The 27184-nt window shown below is 41.8% G+C and overlaps 1 protein-coding gene across 1 annotated transcript in view; it reads left to right on the top strand.

Moving 5' to 3' along the window:
- The window catches only part of wnt9a (wingless-type MMTV integration site family, member 9A), an 82487-nt gene extending 61710 nt beyond the window's left edge, over positions 1 to 20777 (top strand). The window contains exon 4 of the mRNA XM_072570049.1: positions 10791 to 20777. Within this exon, the coding sequence (XP_072426150.1) occupies positions 10791 to 11273 (483 nt within the window). The 3' untranslated portion in view covers positions 11274 to 20777. The remainder of the gene's footprint in view (positions 1 to 10790) is intronic.
- The last annotated feature ends 6407 nt before the right edge of the window (positions 20778 to 27184 follow it).

Raw genomic sequence — 27184 nt, 5'->3', positions numbered from 1 at the left:
TGACTTATCCCCATGCAAAAGTTGCTCCTGCAGTTTGGCCCACCTCCATAACGGTTTGAAGAACAACAGAAAATTCTGCACTCTTTAAAACTCTTCTCTTGCCTTCTTTCTATCTTGCCTATAGTTTTTTTTATGTCTCCCTGATTTTTCATTTCTCTCTACCTCCATTTTTCCACCTCTGTATTTCACTCCATATTTCTCTAATCAATCCATGAGTGTTCTTTTTGTCCTCTCCATCTGTTTGCTTCTTACATGTATATTTTATCTTAAGAGCATGAGGAAAGGCATAACCCAATACCATGCAGTACAGTTGCTCTGGGTTTGAATGCCTGTAAGTACTTTCAATGAGTTTCAATTCATTGTGAATGAAGGGCTTGTCTGGAGCGAGGATGAAGTAATAAAGAAGATCCTCTTCAGTTTTTTTTGTGTCAACGTTGAATTCCAGCTCTCAAATAGTGATTTGTGGAAAAAAAAAGTCTTTTCTCTTCTGAAGTACACTCTCTCATTCTGTTCTTTCCCTGAGAAAAAGGCAGCTGCAAAGGAGCATTAATCCCAGTGTAACTGGAAGTCTTTTCTAATTCAGGACATGAGTTAATGGCAGTCTGAGGTGTAAATGCCTCCATATTCAAACTATGACTTCCCTAACCTTACCAATATTGTGATAGCTTAATGCAATGTTATACTTATATTTCATATATATACACTCTCTCCAATGTTTTTACATTCCTCATCAAAACATTGTGGGTTGCTGTAGAATGCTAACTCAACTGCTGTGCATCATGTATTCTCTTTCTCCAAAGCACCTATGTCTCATTTCAAGTAAAAACCTCTAATCTTTGCTTAGGAGTAGGCACTCAGAAATCCAACTCTCCTGTGTTTAATTATGGAATTAGAACTGGAGACCACCCACACATGAATAGCTCACTCTTAGAACAGAACTAATCTCCAAGTGCTTTGTATGTCAGAAAATCATACAGCATGGAAACAGACCCTTCGGTCCAACTAGTCCACACCGACCTTCTTCCCAAACTAAACTAGTCCCACCTGCCTGCACTTGACCCATATCCCTCTAAATCCTTCCTGTTCATGAACTGATCCAAATGTCTTTTAAATGTTGTAACTGTACTTGCATCAACTACTTTCTGACAGTTCATTCCACACATGAATCACTCTGTGTTTTAAAAAAAAGTTGTCCCTTGTGTCCTTCCTAAATCTTTCTTCTCTCATCTTAAAAATATTCCCCCTAGTTCTGAGCTCCCACACCCCAGGGAAAAGACGCTTGTCATTCACCTTATCCATGTCCCTCGTGATTTTATAAACCTCAATAAAGTCACCCCTCCATCTCCTACAGTCCAATGAAAAGAAATCCCAGCCTTTCCAATCAATTTTGAGACCAGTTTGCACATTGTAAGCCAGGTCCTTCTTTGCCTTTGTCTTTTTTTATTTATTCATTTTGTGGGATGCGGGTGTTCATGGCTGGCCAGCATTTATTGCCCATCCCTAGTTGCCCTTGAGAAAGTGGTGGCGAGCTCCTTCTTAAACCACTGCAGTCCACTGCTGTGGGTTGACCCACAATGCCGTTAAGGAGGGAATTCCAGGATTTTGACCCAGCAACAGTGAAGGAATGCTGATATATTTCCAAGTCAGGACAGTGAGTGACTTGGAGTGGAACATCAAGGTGGTGGTGTTCTCATTAATGTGCTGCCCTTGTCCTTCTAGATGGAAATATTCTTGGGTTTGGAAGATGCTGTCTGAGGATCTTTGATGAACTTTTGCAGTCCATCTTGTAGATAGTATACACTGTTGCTACTGAGCATCAGTGGTGGAGGGAGGGGATGCTTGTGGACGCAGTGCCAGTCAAGCGGGCTGCTTTGCCCTGGATGGTGTCAAGCTTCTTCAGTGTTTTTGGGGCTGCACACATCCTGGCAAGAGGGGAGTATTCCATTACATTGCTGACTTGCACTTTGTAGATGGTGGACAGGCTTTGGGGAGTCAGGAGCTGAGTTACTTGTGCAGTATTCCTAGCTTCTTACCAGGTCTTGTAACCACTGTGTTTATGTGGTGAATCCAGTTGAGTTTCTGATCAATTATCACTCCCGGAATGTTGATAGTGGGGAATTCAGTAATGGTAACACCATTGAGTGTCAAGGAGGTGGTGGTTGGATTCTCTCTTGTTGGTGATGGTCATAGCCTGGCATTTGTGTGATGTGAATGTTACTTGCCATTTATCAGTCCAGTACTGTACATGATCTAGGCCTGATGAACATGCATTACTATACCAGTGATATTTTGTCTCCTCCCACTGCGCTAAATCCATTTCTCATCCATACCATGTGTTGCCCCTCCGTTATTTTATGAGCCACTACTAAATGAAGCAAGTATTTTGTGCTATGGATCTATGCCCACTCTGAACTGGACTAAGACTGCATCACATATTTAAATAGTGAAGATTTGAAGTTTGGAATAAAAACATGGTAGGGAGTTTAGAAGAAAAGTCTGCATATGTTTCTCAATACATATGATGTAGAAATGAGATACTCACCAGGTTTTTCCTGGGGCTGACCAACATCTGCAATAACCTCTAGCATGCAGTCCACATTGGACTAATTAAAAGATCGTTACCTCCTTAAGGTAGCATCAATCACCTTTTTAAATAGAATGCACTTACAATTATTTTATTTGTTTTATTTTAAGTAGAGTATAGGTGTTTACTAGTAACGGAGCTAAACATTTGAGAGACCTGGATGAAGTATATGGAGAATTTGAGCTCACAATTAGGCCAAGGCAGTTTGAGACTTTACGTTCAGTTTTAAACAATTCTGACAATTAAAACTTTATGGTATTCATTAAGGTGACCATGAAGCTGCCAGCCTGTTTTCCAGGCACATAGGAGCAGATGTAGGCCATTCAAGCCTTTTGCTATTCATTCCTGCTTCTCCATTCAATAAGATCATGGCTGATCAGGTTGTGATCTCAACTACAATTTCCTGTCTGCCCCACTCTAACCTTTGACTCCCTTGACAGTTGGGGTGTAAAAACTTCAACTGTTAGCTTTTATTGTTTTAGCCAAGGAAATCCGCTGTTCTTACTCCATCTGGCCTGCATATAATTTCAGTACTGCATCATTGTGGTTGACTCTAAACTGTCCTCTGCAGGTGTCCGACAAACCACTCAGTCACAGAAACTGGGAATGGTCAAACTACACTGGCCTTGCCAGTTTCTCTCATATCACCAAAATGAATTGTTTTTTAAAAAAGTAAATGTGTTCCTGGGTATTATTTCCCATTGATGCTCTTGTCAAAGTCAGTCCCTGATTGATAGCCACACAATTCTGCAGTAATGCCCTAATATTTCAGTAGTTCAATGTTATTCAATGGAATAGCAAGGGAATGTACACAGTCTGCAGCCGGTTGCACAATTGGATTTCTATCCAACTTCTCAGTGAGACAGTGCCAATTGAAGGCCCATTGCTGCCAGAGAGGAGAGCAAAAGCGATGACTGAAAAGAGCTCCATTCATCTCTGTCAACCCCTATGGATTCGTTTATAGTGATATTGGTGGTGGCCTGGCAGCATGTTTGGCACAACTGATACATATGTGTCATCTTGGCTCAGTTGAAAGCACTCTCCTGTCAGGTCCAGAAGGTCATGGACTTAATTCCCATATGGAGAGTTCACAATCTGACCTGACCTTACATTAGTGTGCTGACGGAGTTCAGCAATACTGAAGGCAGAATATTGCTGATAACTGATTGAATCGCCAGTGGCCCAGGTGGATTGCTGGTAAGTCATGGCTTTGTTCAAATAAGACACTGAGCTTCCTATATACCCTGACCATCATTCCTCCACTATCTAAATGAATGTGTTCATCTCAATGTTGATTGCAGCATTTTTCTGAATGCAAGATGACTACCACTTTTGCCTGACCTTTGTAACGACAATAACATGGCAAACCCACATAAACCACACAAATAGCAATGTTCAGATAATCTGCTTTTATGGTATTGGTTGAGAAATAAATACTGGCCAAGTCATCTGGGACAACTCTTCTTTGAAATATTGCCATGATACTTTTTGTGCCCACGTGAGAAGGCAGACTGGACCTTGGTTTTGCATCTCATTGGAAAGACAGCTCCTCTCACAATGTCACAGCTCTTCAAGGCGCAGACAGTAGCAAGGTGGCAGCTGACGTGAATCGGTGAAAGATGGTGCCTGAGGATTGGCAACTTAGTTGGGTCTGATGTAGATGGCGGTGAGGTAGTGGTGGTTCAGAACATGCTCAGAATTTGACCATAGATGGACTTTCCTTTTCCTCTTAACTTTACAACTGTCAGAATGGTACCATTATCATAGCAATGAATGAAAGCTTTTCACTGTATTTTATTGTATTCCTCATTGTAAAATACACATGACTATAAAACCATTCAATCATTTATTCATTTATTCTGGAGAGTCAGTCTTGACTTTTGAGGTCACATTGTGGAGAAGATAACAAAACCACAGCCTTCTGACACAAAAGCAAGGAGACTAACATTAGAAGCAGTTTAGGTAGCACCAGGACCCTTGGTTTGCCTGTACTTAGAAACCCTGAGAAAGTTTTAGTATAACCAATTATGCAGTAACTAGGATCATGGAGTAATCACAGAAAGAGAACATTCAACGCCTTGTGTTTGCGCCAACTGAATAACCTAGGTGCCTACTTGCCAGCCCTTGGCATGTAGCTTTGCAGATAGCAACACTTGCAGTGCAGATTGAGATTTCTTTTTGAGGGTTTCTGCCTGAACCATCAAATTGAGCAGCAAATTACAGACATCTACCGTCTTCCGAATGAAAAAGCGTTTCCTCATCGAACTGATGTGACAGATAGTACTGAGGACTTTCCTCAGCTATGGAACTAGAGTAGTAATTCAGACATTTTGAGTAGAATTTAACTGAGTTTGTAGGAATGGGCTCGATTGCTGGAATCGGGGACAGTTTGTGCTGAAGTACCCACATTTGGTAAAATTGGAGGTGGGAAGTGCTCAATACAGGGATCCTATCTGCTGGCACAATATGTCAACTAAATTCATTTACAAGCTAATTGACACCAATTATATCTGATGATTTAGTGATGATTTGGGATCAAAGGGGAGCTGCATAATTCTCCTGTATCTCTCCAAAGCAGTCCTGCTGGGTTTGTCACTGTTTCACAAGGCAGTAGTTCCCTTGTTATTAAGTATTCAGTATCTATTTGAGAATCTGGAAATTGGGGAAGGATTTGACAGCTAAAAGCCAATCCCTGCCATTGTCTCCAGTGGTTCAGCTCCCCTCCCCATGATGCCCTCTTGACAGCCCTGACCCATCCTAGCTCATTTTTGGCTTGGGGGCCTTGTTGATCTTGCATTACCAGGACCAACCTCTGGTCAGCAAATCACTACAGTGGGGTGCTCTCACTACAGGGAAGGTCCAATTACATTCTCTCTCTCGGAGCTGACTGGGGCTTTCCAACCAGTGGACAAATCGAATCATAAAACATGGTCAAATTTTGATATAGGAGACCAGAAGTAGAGAGACCTAAGTGAGTAGCACATGGAGTTCAATGTGGAGAAGTGTACTTTGGATCTGACCAAAGCAAATTGGAATTTTTCTTAATGATGAAAGACTAGGAGCTGTAAAAGACTTAGGTGCTCATGTGTGCAAATCATTAAAATACATAGACAAAGACAAAACAAAATCCATCAAAAATTATTCTTGGGATGCTGGCCTTTATTTGAAGAGGTTTTGAATTTAAAGTTGAGAGCGCGATGTTTCAGTTTTAAAAAGCCTTAGTCATGTCTTAGCTGGAGTATTACAAAGTTAAAAATCACACAACACCAGGTTATAGTCCAACAGGTTTATTTGGAAGCTAGATTTTTAACTTTGTCTGCCTTAGTCCAACACCGGCACCTCTAAGTCCTGGAGTATTACATTTATAAAACATTAGGAACAATTTGCTAGTCTTGCAGGAGGGTTGGGGATTCCGAGCTCATTACCCAGACTGATACCAGGCCTTATAGGGCTAAATTGAGGGCAAGCTACATGAGCTTTGCTTGTATTCACTTGAGTTTAGAAGTGGTACACTGATTTGACAGATTCAACATGATTGTCTTTAGCAAGGGAATTTGAGCTTTTTGTGCTGAATAACGTAGCCCAAAGATAAATGGTGGGCAAAATGAAAGGGAATATCTCCTTTAGTTAAGTCTTCTAAAAGTCAGATCAACACCTTAAATCACTGTGCCAAATGCAATTCCCCTGTTTTTCAGACAGACTTTTCCACTGGATGATGTCATGGGGTTAACAGATAATACACAGAGCATGGCAGAGAGTCAACTCATGACATCATCAGTGGAGCAGTCCATCGGGAGCATGGGGGTAGAGGGGAAGTAATGTAAATTTGACAGCAAATAAAACTCAATGTTCACACACCACATTAACTCTTTCAGCATCACTAACCTATGTAAATTTAAAGCAATTGCAAGTGGAGTTTCTGTTGATTTGTGCCAGCTTTCATTTTCAGCTTACATGGTTGGGGATCATAAGAGTCTCTCATTTGTTCCCAAAACTAACGTTGACTGCATTTTATAAACAATATTTTTGAATTGAAATTCCACACTTCTGTGTGCAAACAAAAGACTTGAGTACTTGTGTCACATTTTTTTCTCTGTGGTCCAAAGGATGCAATGACTCCACTATAAAACTATTTAATGTTTGTGTCTGTTCTCAGGGAGTGGCAGTTGCTTGGAAGCTGCATTCATTGCCCCTTCCTTATTTATTTTGACAAAGGATGTAGTAAGCTTCACTTACAAACTAGGTGACTGAAGTAATGTAACCTCAAATTTCCAAGCTCTCTGCCACTATGACTGTCCTACAGCCAACCTTAGAATCTGCAACCTCTACCATTTAGAACAAGGGCAGTAGATGTATAATAATGTCATTGCTCTACTGATTCCTGGAATGGGGTTGGGTATTATCTTATTGGTTGAGCATATATCCATTGGAGTTGAGAAGAATAAGAGATGATTTTATTGAAAAATGTACAATCCTGAGGGGACCAGTGCTGAAAGGTCATTCAATCTTGTTGGACAGACTACAACTAGAGTACGCAGTTTGAAAATAAGGTGCCACCTATTTAAAATAAAGCTGAGATTTGTTTTCTCTCTGAGGGTTCAGTCTTGGAACTCTTCCCCAGACAGTGATGGAAGGGAAGGCCGGGCCATTGAGCATTTTTAAGGCAAAGGCACATAGATTCTTGAGTAACAAGGAAGTCAAAAGGTTTAAAATAAACAGCAATGTAGAGATAAGGCCACTATTACATTAGCTATGCTCTTATGGGTGGAGTAGGATTAAGAATCCAAATATCTTATAGGTGTTCCTAAATAGACAATAGACAATAGGTGCAGGAGTAGGCCATTCTGCCCTTCGAGCCTGCACCACCATTCAATATGATCATGGCTGATCATCCTTAATCAGTATCCTGTTCCTGCCTTATCTGCAATAACCCTTGATTCCACAATCCTTGAGAGCTCTATCCAACTCTTTCTTAAATGAATCCAGAGACTGGGCCTCCATTGCCCTGTGGGGCAGAGCATTCCACACAGCCACCACTCTCTGGGTGAAGGCGTTTCTCCTCATCTCTGCCCTAAATGGTCTAACCCTGTATTTTTAAGCTGTGTCCTCTGGTTTGGCACTCGCCCATCAGCGGAAACATGTTTCCTGCCTCCAGATTGTCTAATCCTTTAATAATCTTATGTCTCAATCAGATCCCCTCTCAGTCTTCTAAACTCAAGGGTATACAAGCTCAGTCACTCCAGTCTTTCAGTGTAAAGTAATCCCACCATTCCAGGAATTGACCTCGTGAGCCTACGCTGCACTCCCTCAATAGCCAGAATGTCTTTCCTCAAATTTGGAGACCAGGACTGCACACAGTACGCCAGGTGTGGTCTCACCAGGGCCCTGTACAGCTGCAGAAGAACCTCTTTGCTTCTATACTCAATCCCTCTTGTTTTGAAGGCCAGCATGCTATTAGCCGCCTTCACTACGTGCTGTACCTGCATGCTTACCTTCATTGACTGGTGTACAAGAACACCCAGATCTCTCTGTACTGCCCCTTCACCTAAATTGATTCCGTTTAGGTAGTAATCTGCCTTCCTGTTCTTGCCACCAAAGTGGATAACCATACATTTATCCACATTAAACTGCATCTGCCATGCATCTCACCACTCACCTAACCTGTCCAGGTCACCCTGTAATCTCCTAACATCCTCATCACATTTCACCCTATCATCAGCAAATTTGCTAATGCTATTGCTAATACCATCTTCTATATCATTAACATATATTGTATAAAGCTGCAGTCCCAGTACTGATCCCTGCGGTACCCCACTGGTCACTGCCTGCCATTCCGAAATTGAGCCGTTTATCACTACTCTTTGTTTCCTATCAGCCAACCAACTTTCAATCCAAGTTGGAATTTTCCCCCAATACCATGTGCCCTAATTTTGCTCACTAACCTCCTATGTGGGACTTTATCAAAAGCTTTCTGAAAGTCCAGGTACACTACATCTACTGGACCTCCCTCATCCATCTTCAGAGTTACATCCTCAAAAAATTTCAGAAGATTAGTCAAGCATGATTTCCCCTTCATAAATCCATGCTGACTCTGACCTATCTAGAAGGCTTTGGGATAAAAGTGGGAAGGAGGACTAATTGGAAGTGTACCTGCGGAGAGCTGGCACAAACTGATAGGCTGAATGGCCCTTTTCTGTGCTGTAATCTTTCAATGATTCCACAATAGAAGGCATTGAGTTATGTATGCATGAGAAGCTGAAACTGAGATCGATGTGAGTGAGTTGGTCTTTTTGAAACAATTGTTTACTTTGACATGTTTCTGAAAGTTGGCTTATATCCTGAAATTGAAACATCTTAGAATCAGGAAAATAATCACCAACAGTACCTGGGATATAGACCATCAGGCCCCGGGGACTTATCAACCTTCAGACCTAACAGTCTCTCCAACACCAATTCCTGGCAAATATAAATTCTCTTAAGTTCAGCTCCTTCAACCACTGTTACCTCAGGGAGATTGCTTGTGTCTTCCCCAGTGAACACAGATCTGAAGTACCAATTCAATTCTTCTGCGATTTCTTTGTTCCCTATAATATATTCCCCTGTTTCTGTCTTCAAGGGCTCAATTTTACTCTTAATCATTTTTTTGCCTTTCACATACCTAAAAAAATTTTTACTATCCTTCTTTAGCTTATTGGCCAGTTTACCTTCATACCTCATTTTTTCTCTGCGTATTTCCTTCTTAGTAATCCTCTGTTGTTCTTTAAAAGCTTCCCAGTCCTCCGTTTTCCCACTTATCTTTGCTATGTTATACTTTTTCTTTTTTAACTTTATATGTTTCTTAACTTCCCCCGTCAGCCATGGAATATAGATCTCATGGAATATAGGGAGGACTAGCCATTTGATGCAGAACTGGCTCGAAGTTAGAAGTCAGAGGGTAGTGGTGAAGGGTTACTTTTCAGATTGGAGGCCTGTGACCATTGGAGTGCTACAAGGATCGGAGCTGGGTCCACTACACCTATATAAATAACAAAATGATTTGGATGTGAACATAGGAGGTATAGTTAGTAAGTTTGCAGATGACACCAAAATTGGAGGTGTAGTGGAGAGTGAAGAAGATTACCTCAGAGTACACCAGGATCTTGACCAAATGGGGCAATGGGCTGAGGAGTGGCAGGTGGAGTTTAATTTAGATAAATGCGAGATGCTGCATTTTGGAAAAGCAAATCAGCAGGACTTATACACTTAATGGTAAGGTCCTAGGGAGTGTTGCTGAACAAAGAGACCTTGTGGTGCAGGTTCATAGTTCCTTGAAAGTACAGTCACAAGTAGATAGGATGGTGAAGAAGGTGTTTGGTATGCTTTCCTTTATTGATCAGAGTATTGAGTATAGAGGTTGGGAGGTCATTTGTGGCTGAACAGGACATTGGTTAGGCCATTTTTGAAATATTGTGTGCAATTCTGGTCTCCTTCCTATCGGAAGGATGCTATGAAACTTGAAAGGATTCAGAAAAGATTTCCAAGGATATTGCCAGGGTTGGAGGAGTTGAGCTATAAGATGAGGCTGAATAGGGTGGGGCTGTTTTCCCTGGACCATTGGAGGCTGAGGGGGGTGACCTGAAAGGTTTATAAAATCATGAGGGGCATGGATAATATAAATAGACAAAGTCTTTTCCCTGGGGTGGAGCAGTCCAGAACGAGAGGGCATAGGTTTAGGGTGAGAGGAGAAAGATATAAAAGAGACCTAAGGGGTAACAGTTTCACAGAGAGGGTGGTACATATATGGAATGAGCTGCCAGTGGAAGTAGTTGAGGTTGGTGCAATTGCAGTATTTTGAAAGCATCTGATAGATATATGAATAGGAAGGGTTTAGAGGCGTATGGGCCAAGTGCTGGCAAATGAGACTAGATTGAGTTAGGATATCTGGTTGGCATGGACAAGTTGGACCGAAAGGTCCGTTTCTGTGCTGTACATCTCTGACTCTATAAGTAAATTGGATAAATCTTTGAAAAGCAGGATTTTCATAGGCTGTGGAGAAAGACCAAAGACAGTAGTGCTTGTAGGTTAAAGAGCCAGACAGGTATAATAGGCCAACTGATGTATAGTTCTATGAAACCAAGTTTACTTCTAATGTAATCCTTACTACTGAGTCCCCAGTTATGTATGTTTTTAATGTTGACTGATATCTGTATTCCTGTCTTCCCTACAGGTTATCAAATCTGGTGTGGAGACCACCTGCAAATGCCACGGTGTTTCTGGTTCCTGTACTGTTCGGACTTGCTGGAGGCAGCTGTCCCCTTTCCACGAGATTGGCAAATTGCTCAAATTGAAATATGAAACCTCGCTCAAAGTAGGCAGCACGACTAATGAAGCGACTGGCGAAGGAGAGATTACCCCACCGAAAAAGGCCATCGCTGCTACTCATCACCAACAGCATCAAATCCCAAGGACTACTGATTTGGTATACATTGATGACTCACCAAGTTTCTGCCGGCCCAGCAAGTACTCACCTGGCACTGCAACACGCAAGTGCTATAAGGACAAGAACTGTGAGAGCATCTGCTGTGGTCGGGGGCACAATACTCAGAGCCGAGTAGTGACTCGACCCTGTCAGTGCCAAGTGCGCTGGTGTTGTTATGTGGAGTGTAAGCAATGTACTCAAAGAGAAGAGATTTACACCTGCAAAGACTAAAGCTTCTGCGTTCCTATGGGAAGGGCCCTGGGGAGTCATGGTGTGGACCATGGACATTTTGCCTGAGGAAATACTGCAATAAATCCCAATAACTCCGGAATTCCATTTTAATGTACAGAAAATGTATAAACTATATCACACATCTCTTGAATTCAGAATCTGAAGTCAAAAATGCAGAGAAGATAAATATCAATCGGTTGAACACCTGGTTCTAGAGAAACCAGTTCACTCCAACATCCTGGATATAATTAACTGTCATCAGCAGCAACTGAACATATCAATGAAACCTTCAGTAACTATCACACTCACGAGCCAATTAAGAATTTGGGAAATGCAGTTCCAATGACTGACAACTGGGGATGTTCAGTTTAAGGTCCATGCATATCATTCAACCCTCAATTAAGTAATTATTGATATTACTTAGAAGCTTTTAAACAGGCTAGGTAGATACGGAAGATCTAGCAGGTTTCATCTGGACTGCAGTGCAGAAGAGTAAAGAAGCAATTTAAAAAGTCAACGTGTAACAAGTAGATAAATCCAATGGGATAAGTGATTACTGAAAAGGTAGTCACAACCTCCAAACTTTTAACATATTTAGTGGACTTCAGGCCATCCTCAAGGCATCATTGAGTAACACCTATTTTACAAAATTTGCTCCTTGCATATGTTCATTGTACAATATTAGGGTGCAAATGTACTCCTTGACATAATGGCAAATCATAGACCAGAGAAAACTTACATTTGATTCTATGCCTATGTCAAATTAATTGAATGGAGAGAATGCTAATGCAACTGATCTAAGTGCCCTATACTTAAGGAAAGGGAAGTAGACTCTCACCAATTTCTGATTACTATCCAGTAACCTTTGCTAGAAATGAATCTGAGGTCAAGTCTGGGTTTGGCTGGGACAACTTTCATAAATGTGCAGAATGCTGACATTCATCACCTAGCTCAGTGAAGAATGGTTACTGGTGTAAACTAACTATGACGGACACGTGGAGTGTCCCAAGTGTCCCAAGGGCATAAGAAGGGACATGTGTTGACAACAGATATAGAAATATATTGAAGAGAGTTGCCCTTTAAGTAGGGTTCAGTCCCAGTGCTGAACTAGATAATCTTTGTTGGGGAAAGTGAGAGCAGTGTTCCAGGGTTAGGAGAGGACAGTTAGCCATGACCTTCAGTTCCTAACTATTACACTCTGACAGCTATTGTTAGTGTTTGAGTATGGAAGTAAGTTGGGTTTAAGCAAAGATGCCGCTATCACCCATTATGATGGAATAGGCTCACAACCCTTACATTCTCAGCTCACAAGGAATAACAATGAGATGATGATAGCTGGACTGTTCCTATAGTACTGAGTTTCAGCAAGAAATCCATTTCTTCCAGCAAGAGAGAGGTGGGGCTAGGGGTAGGGGGCTGTGTGGTGATTAGAAAGAAAATGCATGAGACTTTTCATGGTTTTATTTAGAATCCTGGCAAGTTCTTGGCAAAGCTTTCCCTAACCTTAACATGCCTTTTCTGAAGGTCACTTGGTTTTCATGTTTGTTCTGCAGGGTTCAGGTTGGGTTGTTAAAAGAAAATAGGTCTCCATAGTGCAATTAGAACAAGAAGCCAGACAAAGCAGCTTTTGTACATATAAGGGGCTTAGTGAAGAGTGCTAATATGTTCAGGTCCGTTCATTTGGGAGAAGTGCGTTTGAATCCAGCTGAGGTACCAGGCAGATGAAAGTCTCCTCACTCCAGTGGCTGTTAATTGTCAGGCTCCCAGAAGATGCAGACCCACTGTGTAGTAGTATCCATGCCAATAGACATTAATGATCTGTTTATATTGGGTCTGGGACCATCCCAGTTTAACATTAATTGGCGCAAAAGAGCTCATACAAACTGGCCATAAATTGTGAACTCTGGACAGTTACATGGCCCCAGAGTCTGGCTATGAGTTCCCACGCTTCAATGACGTAATGATCTCATTACGTTGTGGTATTCATAATAAACAAGGTCTGCAAGCTAAATGTTTGCCAATAGCCTGTGGATTTCTATTGAATGGGCAATTTGAGGTACTAGAAAAGCAGGATTTGCACATGTAAAAGATTTGAGATACAAAACAGACTAGAAGTGTGGCTCTTTCTCCTCAACTGGTTGAATAATGACTACCAGTATAAACACCAGCAAACCACTGACCATGTCAATGTAGCTTTCAGTGGAAACCCAAATTGAAAATGGGCATTGCAGTTGAAGGTTCAGAATGTTCCAGTTTCCAACTGTCCGAATAGTCAGAACTTTATCCATTGTTCTCACACTGACTGTTGTAGTTCAACTACATGTGACAGAAAAAAAAATACTAGCCAATAATGTTAAAGAACTCTAAAGATTGTGTACAGACTTGACTGTCAAATGCTGTAAGGTTCAGCAAGGATGAGATATTATTCCTCAGATTGTGGTTGTTCAGACTGAAGACTAGCAGACCTTAATATAGACATGGTGAAACATGTTGATGGAAAAGCTGGTCTCTGATACTAATCTACTGTGCTTAAGTGGATTTAACTGTTGGGAGATCTAAACAACTGGCGTAATTGCATATTCCACACTCTATTATAACAATTTGACGTATCACCGTGCATGTTCACAAACAGCTATTTAACCCTGACATCCCCTAATCTCTACAAGATGGATTCAGATATTAGTAGCTCAGCTGGGAACCATTCAGAGCTGAAGTGAGCAGACTGCACAAACAGGATTACCTAAAGGATCAGCAGGAAGATACAACCCCATTATGTCTCACCTTCTGAAAAATTTCCATCCAACAAACATGGCTTGAAAATAGTATTCATTGAATATGCTGGTGGCATCTAACGGTTGAATATCAGCATTGCGTCAACTTTTAAAACAATGACAGTACCTGGAACAGTTTGGGTGGGGAGCCTTGAGTTCATTGGATCTTATTAGAATGCTAATCAAATATGGAGTGATTAATTATGGTTAGATCTAATTCTAATAAAAAATGACTAACTCTTCTTCACAAGTCAGTAAATACTGTACTTCTACGAAATTGAAGCTCTCTTCGATGTGTGACTGATTCATTCAGCCGAAAGGCCTATTACATACTGACTGTGCCCCATGCATCAGATTAGTATCAATAATTCAGACACCATATCCCCCAAAATGTCAAGTTACATCAGAGTTTTTAACATTACATGGATCCATGCCATCTGTTTCTTGAACTGAGACAATTCTAGCACCTTGGGTTCGAAGTTATACTCAAGATGGTTTCTTGCAGCCAAGAGATTTTTTTGACAATGTGGAAGCCACTTAGGCCAAATTAATTCTGCAAGAAAATGCTGATCAATATGAGGACGAGAACTCCCAGAACCAGTTAAAAGAGCTACGTTCGTCAAGTGTGGAATTGGGGATAGAGGGTTCAGTGCATGCAAATATGGTGAAAAGCCTCATTATTAACTTTATAGAATTATCAAAAAAGTTGATAGGTTTTTGAAAATGACATATTAATGTGTTATACGCTCAACTTATAACACACCCTATAAACTATAATGTGCTGGGAGAACTAAAAATGTCTTCAATGCCGAAGCTGTATACTTCTGAGAATGGAACTGAGCCATACGAGGCCCAATTTCATACACAGAATAAGCTGATCTCAGCAAGAAAACAACCTTTAAATGCAACGATTGGGCTCAGGACCTCTGCGCTCGAAGACAGAACGGGAAAATCAGAAAATGTTCCTGCTCCAGATTGCTATCCAATGACTCTAACTGGCAGGCACTTATGTGTGGGGTGTGTAGATGTTGATTCAAGGACAAGTTTGTTCTCAGTCACAATTCTTCTTGGGTTCAATCTTCATCTACTTTGAGATGGTGCTGAACTCACCAGGCAGTGCCGTTGAAACAGGGGAGGAAAGTAATTTGAAGCTGAGGAAGAAACATGTTTAAAAGGTTATGCAATCATGTTTTGGAACATGTGTTCATACCAAGAGGTGGATGACAAATCCTATTCTTTAAATGAGGCAAAGTAAACATGATGCAAACCCCTACTATTACAGGGTGCGTTATAAATGACTAGCACAGTACAGATTATATTGACCCTGGTAGCAGTATCTGAAAGGCTTTACTTTAACTTTCTACCACAGTGCACCACTGGCTGATAAAAGTGTGCCCATTGCTGTAATCTATACTATAACGGTCACAGAACCGGTCAGTTCTAATCATAAATATATATTTTATATATTATAAAATATGTAAATGTTAGAGGGAGGGAAGGGGTGCAATGGCTGTGTGTGTGTGTGTGTGTGTGTGTGTGTGTGTCTGTCAGAGAATTGGATCAAAAATCTCCAGGAATCACTTGAGGTAAAGGTTGTCTCTGGTCACTGTGTGTTAAGTGACATTCTAAAACCTAACTAAGATTTTGAGGCATCCACTATTTCTAATCAAGCTGACATCTCCATAGTGGACCAAGGACACCTTCCTCTAACTCAACTGAACAAATAACTATTGACAAAAAGAATGTTAAAAAGGAGCATGTGAACAAGATTCTTTTTTAAAAAAAAGGATTCCAATTAAACAATGGTAAACAGTACTTCCAAAACTTTCATAAATAGGATGCTATGTAGAAATAACATTGATTTCAGGCATAGATTTTGTCACTTCTGAAGAATATCTGATGTACTGAACAGCAGCATATGATCAATGTAAGATTAGTTACTTTGATGAATTATGTACTGGAGAGATGATATGGAGGTGGGGGTAGTTTGTTTATACTGAAAATCATGCAGCCAATTGCCTCTTAGTTCTGGTACACCAAATAACCACAGGGGAATATCTTGGTGACAGGGTTTGTGGAGAATTGGCTTTTCCATGAATGAATGAATGGAAAAAAGGTTAACTTTTCAGACAGCATTTATGCAGGCTTGAAGATTGTGGTTCTCTTTTATTCATGACAAAAGGTATAAAGAGTCTAAATTCCATTTTTAGGCATACTATCAGAGGTGGAGTTACAGAAGGGCTTGTAGTTCAGCATAATTCTTCATATTAATAGTTGGTCTATAATAAATCAGGGTAATGCAGAGGTCACTTCTTAACTTTATTAGTAGTAATGTATCAAGAAGCTCAAACCCAACATGTGGGAATGTTCAGATTACTGGCTTGGTATCACACCACATGGTCCACCACTAAGAGCCTGAAATTGTATTTAGGGCCCATGGAACATGTCCTTCATTCTTTGAAGTTATTTATTGGAGTGTGTGAAAATTCACTATGTACAAAAGAGGATATGATCATGTGAGTGAGTTTGAAGCAGGAGTAGAAAGCCTGCACCATCGTTCAGTAAATCATGGCTGATCCAATTGCTCCACATCCACTTCCTGCCTATTCCGAATACTCACTCTGCTTTCCACTGCTTTTTGAAAAAGGAAGTTCAAAAGATTCTCAACCCTATGTGAGGGAAAAAGAATTCTCATCATCCCTGTCTGAAATTGGGATATCTTGTTTTTAACAAGTGAGCCCTGGTTCTGGAATCTCCACAAGAGGAAGCATTCTGTCTACATCTGTCCTGTCAAGTTCCCTTTGGGTCTATTATGCGTTAAGCAAGTCACCTCAGTTCAATCACATTTAGATACACGATTGACTAGACTGCGTAGCAGGAATATGTCTGGCCTATTTTGATACTCATTTTAAACACTTTGAGATTGAAGTGTTCCACACTTCTTTAATTGGAATCAGCAAGCAAATCCTGAATCTTCCAATTTAGAGAATTTGGGATAACAGCAGGGGAAGAATTCTATTCACATTCACACATCAGAAATCTTATTTTGGCAATAAAGAAACAAGGATCCAGAATTCTCGGAGTACGTGCTTGAGAGTTCAGTTTTTTTTTCCCCCTGTCAAAAGGGGTAACTCTAGGCTGTTCACTGAGGATCTTTAAATGAGTTGAGGAATTATCCTAAGATAAATTTTAAAGGAAAAGAATGAGAAGGAGAGGCAGAGATAATTTAGGAGAGATTTCCAGACTTTAGAACTGAAGTGGCCAAAACCATGGCCGCCCTTGATGGGACAATGGAAATGTGGGTCAGAATTATTTTCTGAGGGTTGCACAGCTGGAAGGAGTTTACTGGATGGTGAGGGACAAACCCATGAAAGAATTTGAACCGAAGAATTAGAATTTTAAAATTCTATGTGTGGGTGAATTGGAAGTCCATATAGCTGGCAGAACACTGAGGAGATGGATGAATGGGAAATTGGAAGCAGAGTTTTGGATGAGATTATATTTATGGATTGTGAAAGTGGGAGGCTGACCAGGAGAACATTTAAATGCTAAAGAGGTAACAAAGGCAAGTATATAGGGCCATGTATTTACTTACAGAGCCAAAAAATATCAGATGTTATTTGTATCTTAGGTTAATTTTTGATAAATGACAGGCGACAGTGTTTTTTAGAAGACTCAATGAGGAATTGATAATATTAAAAGTACAGCAATAATATTTTACACAAATGTTTTATCAAATTTGCATTGCAATTAAGCAGAGCATTCACGTAAATATTAAAACTTAGATTTGTATTACAATTTAAATGTATTTCTTTTGCATAACTGAGGTATTTGGCTTTATTTTCAATCATCCTGAGGTCTTGCTGCTGCTAGCTGAATGGTTTCCCCCTCACACATATTCCAACACTCAGCTCATATCCTTGTCCCCACCTCCCATTGAATCCTCTTCATTATTCCCCAGACTGCCAAAAATACTCCGCCTCTTCTGATTGCTCTCCAGCCACGCTCCAACTCCATTCTCTTGGGTCCTCCCCATTATTTTCCTGAATGCTTGATATGCTTTGTTTTCTTCATGTTTAGTGCGTTGAGATGCTTTCTGTATTCAGGGTGCAATTTGTGGACTATTAATTTCAGAACTCTGCCACTCACTTGAAGGAAGCAAAATAGATTAACCCCGTTTATTAAAAGAGCACAGAGAGGAATTTCATGGGGTAATCATTTAAATAGGGTTGCTTCATCCCAAAAGAAACATGGGGAACAAAATAAATGAATGCCATTGTGTTTTTTTTTTTGTATTTTGTACATGTGTGGTGGTGTATATGTGCATGCAAGGATGTGTATGTGTGCTTAAGAGTACATGTATATGGGCGCTAGTGGCTATGAGGGAGATTGAGGGTTGCTGTGTGACTTTGAAAGCGGATTCTCGCACTGAACCTGGATGCTTTCTGTAATTATTTAAATATATACTATTTAATGTGGATATATTTTGCTCTTGTAAATTGTAAATACTGAGTTTTCTCCTGTTCTCCTGTGGTATTAATACGTCTCAGTTAATGCGGCACATATACTTTATATTGACATTAATTAGGAGTGCAATGGTTACAGTCTTTCTCTTTTCAAGCCAGTTTGCAGCATCTCATTAATTCCTTGACCATCTCCTCCTGAATTTCCACCACCTCAAGCACTTTAACCCTGAGTGACCAGTAGCTGAGGATCCCGCAAGGCTTTGATAAGGCTGTGGAGTCAAAATGAGAAAACAAAAATCTGTGATATCCGAAAATGCTGGAAATGCATAGAAAGGGGTTTCCTACCAGCTGAGGAAAAAGACTTAATAGCTAGTGAAGGATTTTGTTCAGTATTGCCCAAGACCTACATCTAAAGCATGTGTCCATCCGCTCTGCTCCTGCTGATTTGGTTTTTATTTGTTAGTTGACAGAACAGGATATTTCAAAATAATTTGGCCCTGAATGTTCAGACCATTAGATTTATGCTGAGGAAAAGTATGATGTTTTAATTTCATTCCAGCAGATATTCTTAGATTGATCCTATCTCTAGATATCACTAACACATTTTTTAAGCAGATATCCCTGACCCACAGTGACATTGAAATTCTTGCTTCCTGAGGAAGGAGGTAGACACAGAAGTGCAGAGGCCAGCTGGTCACTTGCCTTGATATGATTTATAAGTTCTTAACTTTCTCTTGGAGCACCAAATGTAACCAGCTCCGAAGCAAAGGTCAAATTCTGACCAGTGTGCACTTCTGCCCTTTCCAGCTTATCTCACTCTCAAGTGTTAATCTGTGGTCAGTGATACCATTTACACAATACAGCCTGTGAGACTCTAGAGTTAGAAGCTATCTAGTCTATTTGAACCAGAGACCACCTAACTCCATTGAAGACATTATTCCAATATTTTACAATTTGAAGTAAAGAGGAATAAAATATAAAAATGTATCACGTGGTTCTGGCCACATTTACTAGGGAGAAATATTAATATTGGATAGAGTCCAATGAGAACTTTGTACTATGCTCCAATGCAGTTATTCTGGTGAAACCCCTTGTGTTATGTAGTGCCCCAAAGTTTGATGCAGTTTGATTAAATTGGCCAGTCTTTTTCAATCAGCCTCTGAACTTGCCTCACTCTAATGACTGTCATATAAGTTGTTCTAGTAAGTGATGCTGTAGGTGCTTTGCTCTCATAGGCTGCCCTAATGAGCCCCAAAAAAATAGTCTGTGCCTTTCACAGCAGTTCCCTTGATAGTCACAAAACTCAATGCCCTGATCCCAAGAAGAAATCAGAAAAAAATCTCTTGGGAAATATTAAAAATCAGTCCACATATTAAAATTATGAACATTGCTGGCAAGGCCAGCATTTATTGCTCTTCTCTAGTTATCCCTTAGAAGGTGGTGGAGAGCCGCTTCGAACTGATGCATTCTGTACAGTGCAGGTATTCATAACAAAACGTAAAGTTGAGACCACTGGGATTTTCACCCAGTAATGATTAAGTAATGGCAATATATATCCAAGTCAGAATGATTTGTAGCTTTGAGTGAAACTTTGAGATGTTGATGTTCCTAGATACATTTTCCTTTTATCCTTCCAGATTGCAAATTTTGCATTCGAGAAATAGTGTTGGCAGAGATTTGCAAATCAGTTTTGGTTGTGACAACTTTGAAATACAGACACTTTTTGTTTCATAGAGAAAATTGCAGTCATGATGCAAATGGCAAGACTGCAGAAACAGTGAGTTGAATAACCAATTGTTACTTGCAAACCTTTCCAACTGCTTTATGGCAATGCAGTGAGTTCTTTTTAATGTTGAACTGAACAGATTGGATATAGACTCAACATTTCATCCAAGTAGCAATGCCTCTGACAATGCAACATTCCCTTTGTACTGCACTGCAATGTTAATGAACATTTCCTAGTCAGACAAGGTGCGGGAATCTGGAATATCTAGATTTGACAGCAGGAGCGTTTGCTACATGTATATTGCAAATTTAACTGGATGGATAGTGGAAAAAGAAAAACAAACTTGCAGTCATTGCACTCCTGATACTAACATACCCAGGTTATGTGTGTTTTTTTTCTCACAGAGTCTAATGGAGCCTAAATTATTTGTTTCTACCTCATGTGCATAGCTTGTAGGTAATGTACTGATTCTTCAGAGTGACTGTGGAGGATGTATTTAAGTTATTTAACACCTTGGTATACCAAAAGCAAGAGAATTTTGGAAATAAATGAATTGTGAATTATTTTTCAAATGTGTTTTGTATTCATCCTTCTCACATCTAATATTCAGAAATCAGAATGAGGGAAGGCCTCATAGACCAGGGTGGGAGACACATCTCAATTGTGAGTTAAAATTTAGGAAAGATACCATGGATAGTGTTTGGAAACAGAAACAGGAAAATAGAACTTGGTAGAAGAAGCAGGTGATTTGGCCTGCTCCACCATTCAATAAGATCATGGCTAATCTAGTTGTCATTTTAAATCCTCCACTTTCCTGCCTGCTCCCATAACATGTGACTTATTTTTCAGTCAAAAATCTATCTAACTCAGAGTTGAATAAATTTAAATGCGTAATCTCCATTGCTTTCTGGGGAACGGAATTCTCATACAACAATCTAGAGGGATAATAATTTACCTAATGTCTGACTGAAAGGGGAGATAGACTTCTTAGAATCATATCGATGTACAGCATCCTTTGGCCCAACTCACCCATACTGACCAGATATCCTAAACTGGTCTTGTCCCATTTGCCAGCATTTGGCCCAGATCCCTCTAAAGCCTTCCTATTCATGTACCCGTTCAGGCATCTTTTAAACATCGTAATTGTACCCACCTCCACCAACTCCTCTGGCAACTTGTTTTACACTTCCTAAACTGCATTCCTTCACTTTAGTTTTGTCTGCAACAGGAAGCAATCTCCAGGTATCTGCCCTATCCATTACCCTCTGGGAACTTACAAAACTCTGAAATTCAGATTTTCTGGGTAGGGAGGGTTGAGGAAGGGGCCATCCCTCCATCATGGGATCAGAGTTGGGAATGTGTGCAACAATCAGCAAAATGTTCCACACCATTTACAATACCTTAGCTCCTGAAATGCCCCATATTTTCCAGTAAAACCTGGAAAATATCCAGATTTGGGCTGAAAAGTGGCAATTTGTATCGCACAAATGCCAAGTAATGACCATGTCTGACAAGACAGAATCTGAACATCTCCCCATGAAATTCAATGGCATTACCATCACTGAATCTCCCACTATCAACATCCTGGTGGGTTACCACTAACCCAGAAATTGAACTGGCCCAGCAATATGAATACTGTGACCTCAAGAGCAGATCAGAGGTTATGTACACTACAGTGATTAACTCACCTCTTGACTCTCAAAGTCTGTGTACCTTCTAAACTTATGACCCGTGCATATGGAAAAAAAACAATGGCAGTAAATACATGGGAATGCAACCACCTATAAACTCTCCTTAAAAACCACTCACAATCCTGACTTGGAACTATGTCAACATCCCTTCACTATCATTTTGGCCAAAGTCCTGGAACACCCTCTTTAACAGCATTGTGGGTATACATCCACCACCTGGACGGCAGCAGTTCAAGATGGCAGCTCATTACTACCGTCCCAAGTACTATTAGGAATGGCAATCAATATTACCCCAGCCAGTGATGTCCATTTCCCCTGAATTAGTAAGTTTTAAAAGAAAGCCCTGAGTTGTACTACCTGGTTGAATTCACTACTTTCAGGCCTTTGGGGGCTCCAATATGGTGAGTGACCAATGGGATGAATGTTCCCCTTCCTTCTGGATGTTAATATTTTGGAACAAATTGGACCTGAGGTAGGGTCATATGATCTTAAATTCCAACAGCATGGAGCTCTGCAATATTAGTCAATTCATACTGTTATCCAGAAAAATATCTGGAATTGCCAAGTTTAATACAGTGAAGAGTCACACCGGTGCATTAGAGCAAAGTACACTCTTGCAGTAGCTATTAAGTAATGTTTCATGGTATGACAGATAGACGTACATTCTGTCTCTAGTAATTCTGCATCTGACCTGGAGAATACAATATGGTGTGAGTAATAGTTGGTGGAAATATTTATTCCAGTTATGTAGTTAACAGATCTCTATTAAACTAGGATGTAAGTTTAAGTGCAGTTCTGACTGATGGGTTGGAAATCACATCTGTCTGCTGGCTATTCAACTGGCAGCTGAGGATCAATATCTCTGCTTGTAATCTACTTTATCTTTGTGTTTATATATCACATGTTGATATAAAAAAAGAGAACCATCCACATATCACAGATTCTACTCCACGTATGTCAGGCATCACATGTCACACATTACACTCCGCACATCACATGCCAAAAATCACACTTCATACATCATGAACCACACATACTACACGTCAGATGCCAAAGGTCAAACTTCACATGTTTTATGAGGGACTGAAATTGCAACCAAATAAGTTTCAAAACAAAGCATAGAGGAGGAGAAAGAAAACCAATTATTTTTGATTGATTTTCTAGCTTTAAGATATCTCCTGAGGATTGGAATCAAGCAGCTGCCAGGCTAACAATCATGCAAAATAGCACCAATAATTAGAATAACAGAATGGTTGTAGCACAGACAGTGTCCATTCAGTCTGACATGTCGGTAACCAGCTCTCTGCAACAATTGCCTGGTTCATCTCACCCACCTGCAATCAATCTCAAACTGATCTTGTGCCTTTATTGATCACAAGAATTAACTCTACCACAGTTTATAGTGACAGGATCAGTTAGCTCCTGAATGCTAGCCATACTTCAGCTCTTAGACTACTGAAATTGATGAATCAAAAGTCAGCCAGTTCATAAGCAAAAATGCAACACCATTGTCTAATGTTTTGGACTGATTTATTCTCACTGCTTCAACTATGTGGGGAAATCATCGAGTTATAGAGTCATGAAGCACAGAAACAGACCCTTCAGTCCAACCAGTCCAAACCGACCATAATCTCCAACTAAACTAGTCTCACTTGCTTGTGCTTGGCCCATAACCCTGCAAACATTTCTTATTCATGTACTTATCTAGAAGTCTTTTAAATGTTGTTACTGTACCCGCATCTACCACTTCCTCTGCAAGTTCATTCCACGCACGAGCCATTCTCTGTGTAAAAAAAATTGCTCCCATGTCTTTTTAAAATCTTTCTCTTCTCACTTTAAAAATATGTCCTCGAGTCTTTGAATTCCCCCAACCTGACGGAAATATACCTGCCATTCACCATAACTATATCCCTCATTATTTTATAAATCTTGATAGTCACCTCTCAACCTCTTAGGCTCCAGTGAAAAAAGTTCCACCCTATCCAGAGTGCTTTAGGGAACATCTCCGGGACACCCACACCAATCAACCACACCGCCCCGTGGCCCAACATTTCAACTCCCCTTCCCACTCTGCCGAGGACATGGAGGTCCTGGGCCTCCTTCACCGCCTCTCCCTCACCACCCGACGCCTGGAGGAAGAACGCCTCATCTTCCGCCTCGGAACACTTCAACCCCAGGCCATCAATGTGGACTTCAACGGTTTCCCCATTTCCCCTTCCCCCACCTCAACCTAGTTCCAAACTTCCAGCTCAGCACTGTCCCTATGACTTGTCCGGACCTGTCCTACCTGCCTACCTTCTTTTCCACCTATCCACTCTACCCTCTCCTCCCTGACCTATTACCTTCATCCCCTCCCCCACTCACCTATTGTACTCTATGCTACTTTCTCCCCACCCCCACCCTCCTCTAGCTTATCTCTCCATGCTTCAGGCTCTCTGCCTTTATTCCTGATGAAGGGGTTTTGCCTGAAACGTCAATTTTGCTGCTCCTTGGATGCTGCCTGAACTGCTGTGCTCTTCCAGCACCACTAATCCAGATTCTGGTTTCCAGCATCTGCAGTCATTGTTTTTACCAAAATGTTCTTCCTGCCTCTTGTTGCAACAACTCCAGATCCTGTGCTCTCAGAAAGGGTTCAGGCAAGGAAGTGGTGAGCGGGAAAGTGAGAGATTCAGTGAGGGCAGGATCAATGAGAGGGTATATCAGGGAGTGGCACAGGGAACAAGTCAATGTGTAGGCAGTGGGAGGAATTACAATCTCAATCTCTGTACATTGTGCCCTGGTACGAATCTCCTGCCCTTTCCTGAATAACCCTGTAAGTTGTTTCCAATTTAAACAACCATCTCGGGGTCTCCCAAATGCCTCCTCCCCAGCCCCAACACCCACCCTCCCAATCTCCTTTTTCTTCCACACGCACTCCCCCCTCACCACACCACATGGAACCTTCACCCACCACATGCCATCACCTTTACTCCTTCAGCCCCCTTGGGAACCCCCCCCCTCCCCACCAAAACCTGACCCCGGGCCTTGTCACATGTTCACTATCCCCCTGACCTGGAACTCTCTGAGGCCGAACAGTCCATCCTCAGTAACGGACTCACATTCGTGCCACTCCACCCCCACCTCAGTGAGTTCTGTACCAACCACGATGTGGAGCTCTTCTTCCACCGCCTCCATTTCCATGCCATGTTCTTTGACAAAAACTCCCAACCTCCCTCTGAGGACCCTTTCTCCCACCTCCAATCTTTCTCCTCCACTTGGTCACTCCCCCGCTGGCCTTTTACCCTCGACCTCTTCATTGCTGACTGTCAACGTGACATCAGCTGCCTCAAGTTCTCCACCCACACCTACCTTTCCCCCTCTGAACGTACAGCGCTGCACTCTCTCCGCATGAACCCCCGGTTCACTATCAAACCCGCTGACAAATGCAGGGCAGTGGTCATCAGGAGAATGGACCTCTGTTACAAAGGCCGAATGTTAACTCTCTGACACTACATCCTACCTCCCCCTTGCCCATGACCCCACCACGACCCATCAAGCCAAAATCACCGCATTGTCTCTGCCCGCATTGCCTCCGGTGATCTCTCCTCCACTCATAGATCCCTCAGCCCTGCACTGCCCGATTCTACCTGCTCCCCAAGATCCACAAGCCCATCTACTTGTCCTATCTCAACTCCATCCTCTCCCTCTTGATTCAGGCACTTCCCACCCATGTCCATGACATCAACCACACCCTCCATCTCTTCAGTAACTTCCAGTTCCCCGACCTCCAGCGCTTTATCTTCACTATGGAGGTGAAGTCCTTATACACGTCCATACCACATAAGGATGGCCTCCAGACCCTTAGCTTCCCCAACAGACCCACCAGTTCCCCTCCACCAATACCCTTCTCCACCTTGCTGAACTGATTTTCACCCTTAATAACTTTTCCTTTAACTCCTCCTATTTTTGAAATCCAGGGGGTGGTCATGGGCACCTGGATGGGCCCCAGCTATGCTTGCCTCTTTGTTGGCTATGTTGAACAGTCCCTCTTCAGTACCTACACAGGAACTGTGCCACAGCTCTTCTGCTGTTGCATCAATGACTGCATTGGCACAGCGTCCTGCACCCAGGGTGAACTGGAGCAGTTCAAGGGCTTCCACCTGTCCCTCAAATTCACTTGGTCCATCTCAGACACCTCCTTCCCCTTTCCTGACTTCTCCATTTCCATCGCCAGCAACAGTCTCCAGACGGACATTTACGACAAACCCACAGACTCTCACAACTACCTGGATTACACCTCCTCCTGCAAGAACTCCATCCCATTCTTCCAATTCCTCCACTTTTGCTGCATCTGCTCAGACAAGGGGACATTCCACTCCCAAGCACCCCAGATGTCCACCTATTTTGAACAACGTGCTTTTCCTTCTTCTGTCATCAAGACAGCCCTCCACCGCACCACCTCATTTCCCGGTCCTTGTCTTCACCTACTACCCCATCATCCTCCGCAGCCAACACATTATCCTTAAACACTTGTGCCAACTCCAACTAAACCCTTCCACCAAGGACATCTTCCCCTCCCCATCTCTCTCTGCCTTCCAAAAGGACCGTTCCCGCCAAAAGTCCTTGGTTTGTGCCACTCTCCCCACTGACCCCCCCTGAACCCCCAGGTGTCTTCCCCTGTAGCCGGAAACATTGCAAAACCTGCCAGTACACCACCCCCCTCACCTCCATCCAGGGCCCTAAACAGTCCTTCCAGGTGAGACAGAGGTTCACCTGCCTCTCCTCCAACCTAGTTTACTGCATCAGGTGCTCCCAATGTGGTCTTCTCTAAATCAGGGAGACTAAGTGTAAACTTAGGGAATGGTTCGCCAAGCATCACAGCTGGGCCCGCAGGGGCCGACCGGAACTCCCAATCACCACCCATTTTAATTCCCCTTCCCACTGCTTTTCCGACATGACCATCCTTGGCCTCCTTCCATTGCTACAACAAACCAAACTGCAAATTGGAGGAACAACATCTCTTTTTCTGTCTGGGCAGTCTGTAGCCCGGAGGACTCAACATTGAGTTCTCCAATTTCAAATGACTTCCCTTCTGATGCCCCGACTCCCTTCCCAGCCCCTCCCCCTCCCTTCCACTCCTCCCAGGCACCTACTGGATTCATTCCTCCCATTGACCAACCAGGCGGTATCCTCTTCCTGTCTTCACCTATCCCCACTTTATCACCCTGCTCCCACTACTCCCTTTATCTGCAGCTTCCCTTACACCCACCCCCAGTCC

The sequence above is a fragment of the Chiloscyllium punctatum genome, chromosome 5, assembly GCF_047496795.1.
Source record: "Chiloscyllium punctatum isolate Juve2018m chromosome 5, sChiPun1.3, whole genome shotgun sequence".
NCBI classification, from domain to species: Eukaryota; Metazoa; Chordata; class Chondrichthyes; order Orectolobiformes; family Hemiscylliidae; genus Chiloscyllium; species Chiloscyllium punctatum.
The sequence above is the reverse complement of the archived record's forward strand: the minus strand, read 5'-3'. Positions and strand labels throughout refer to the sequence as shown.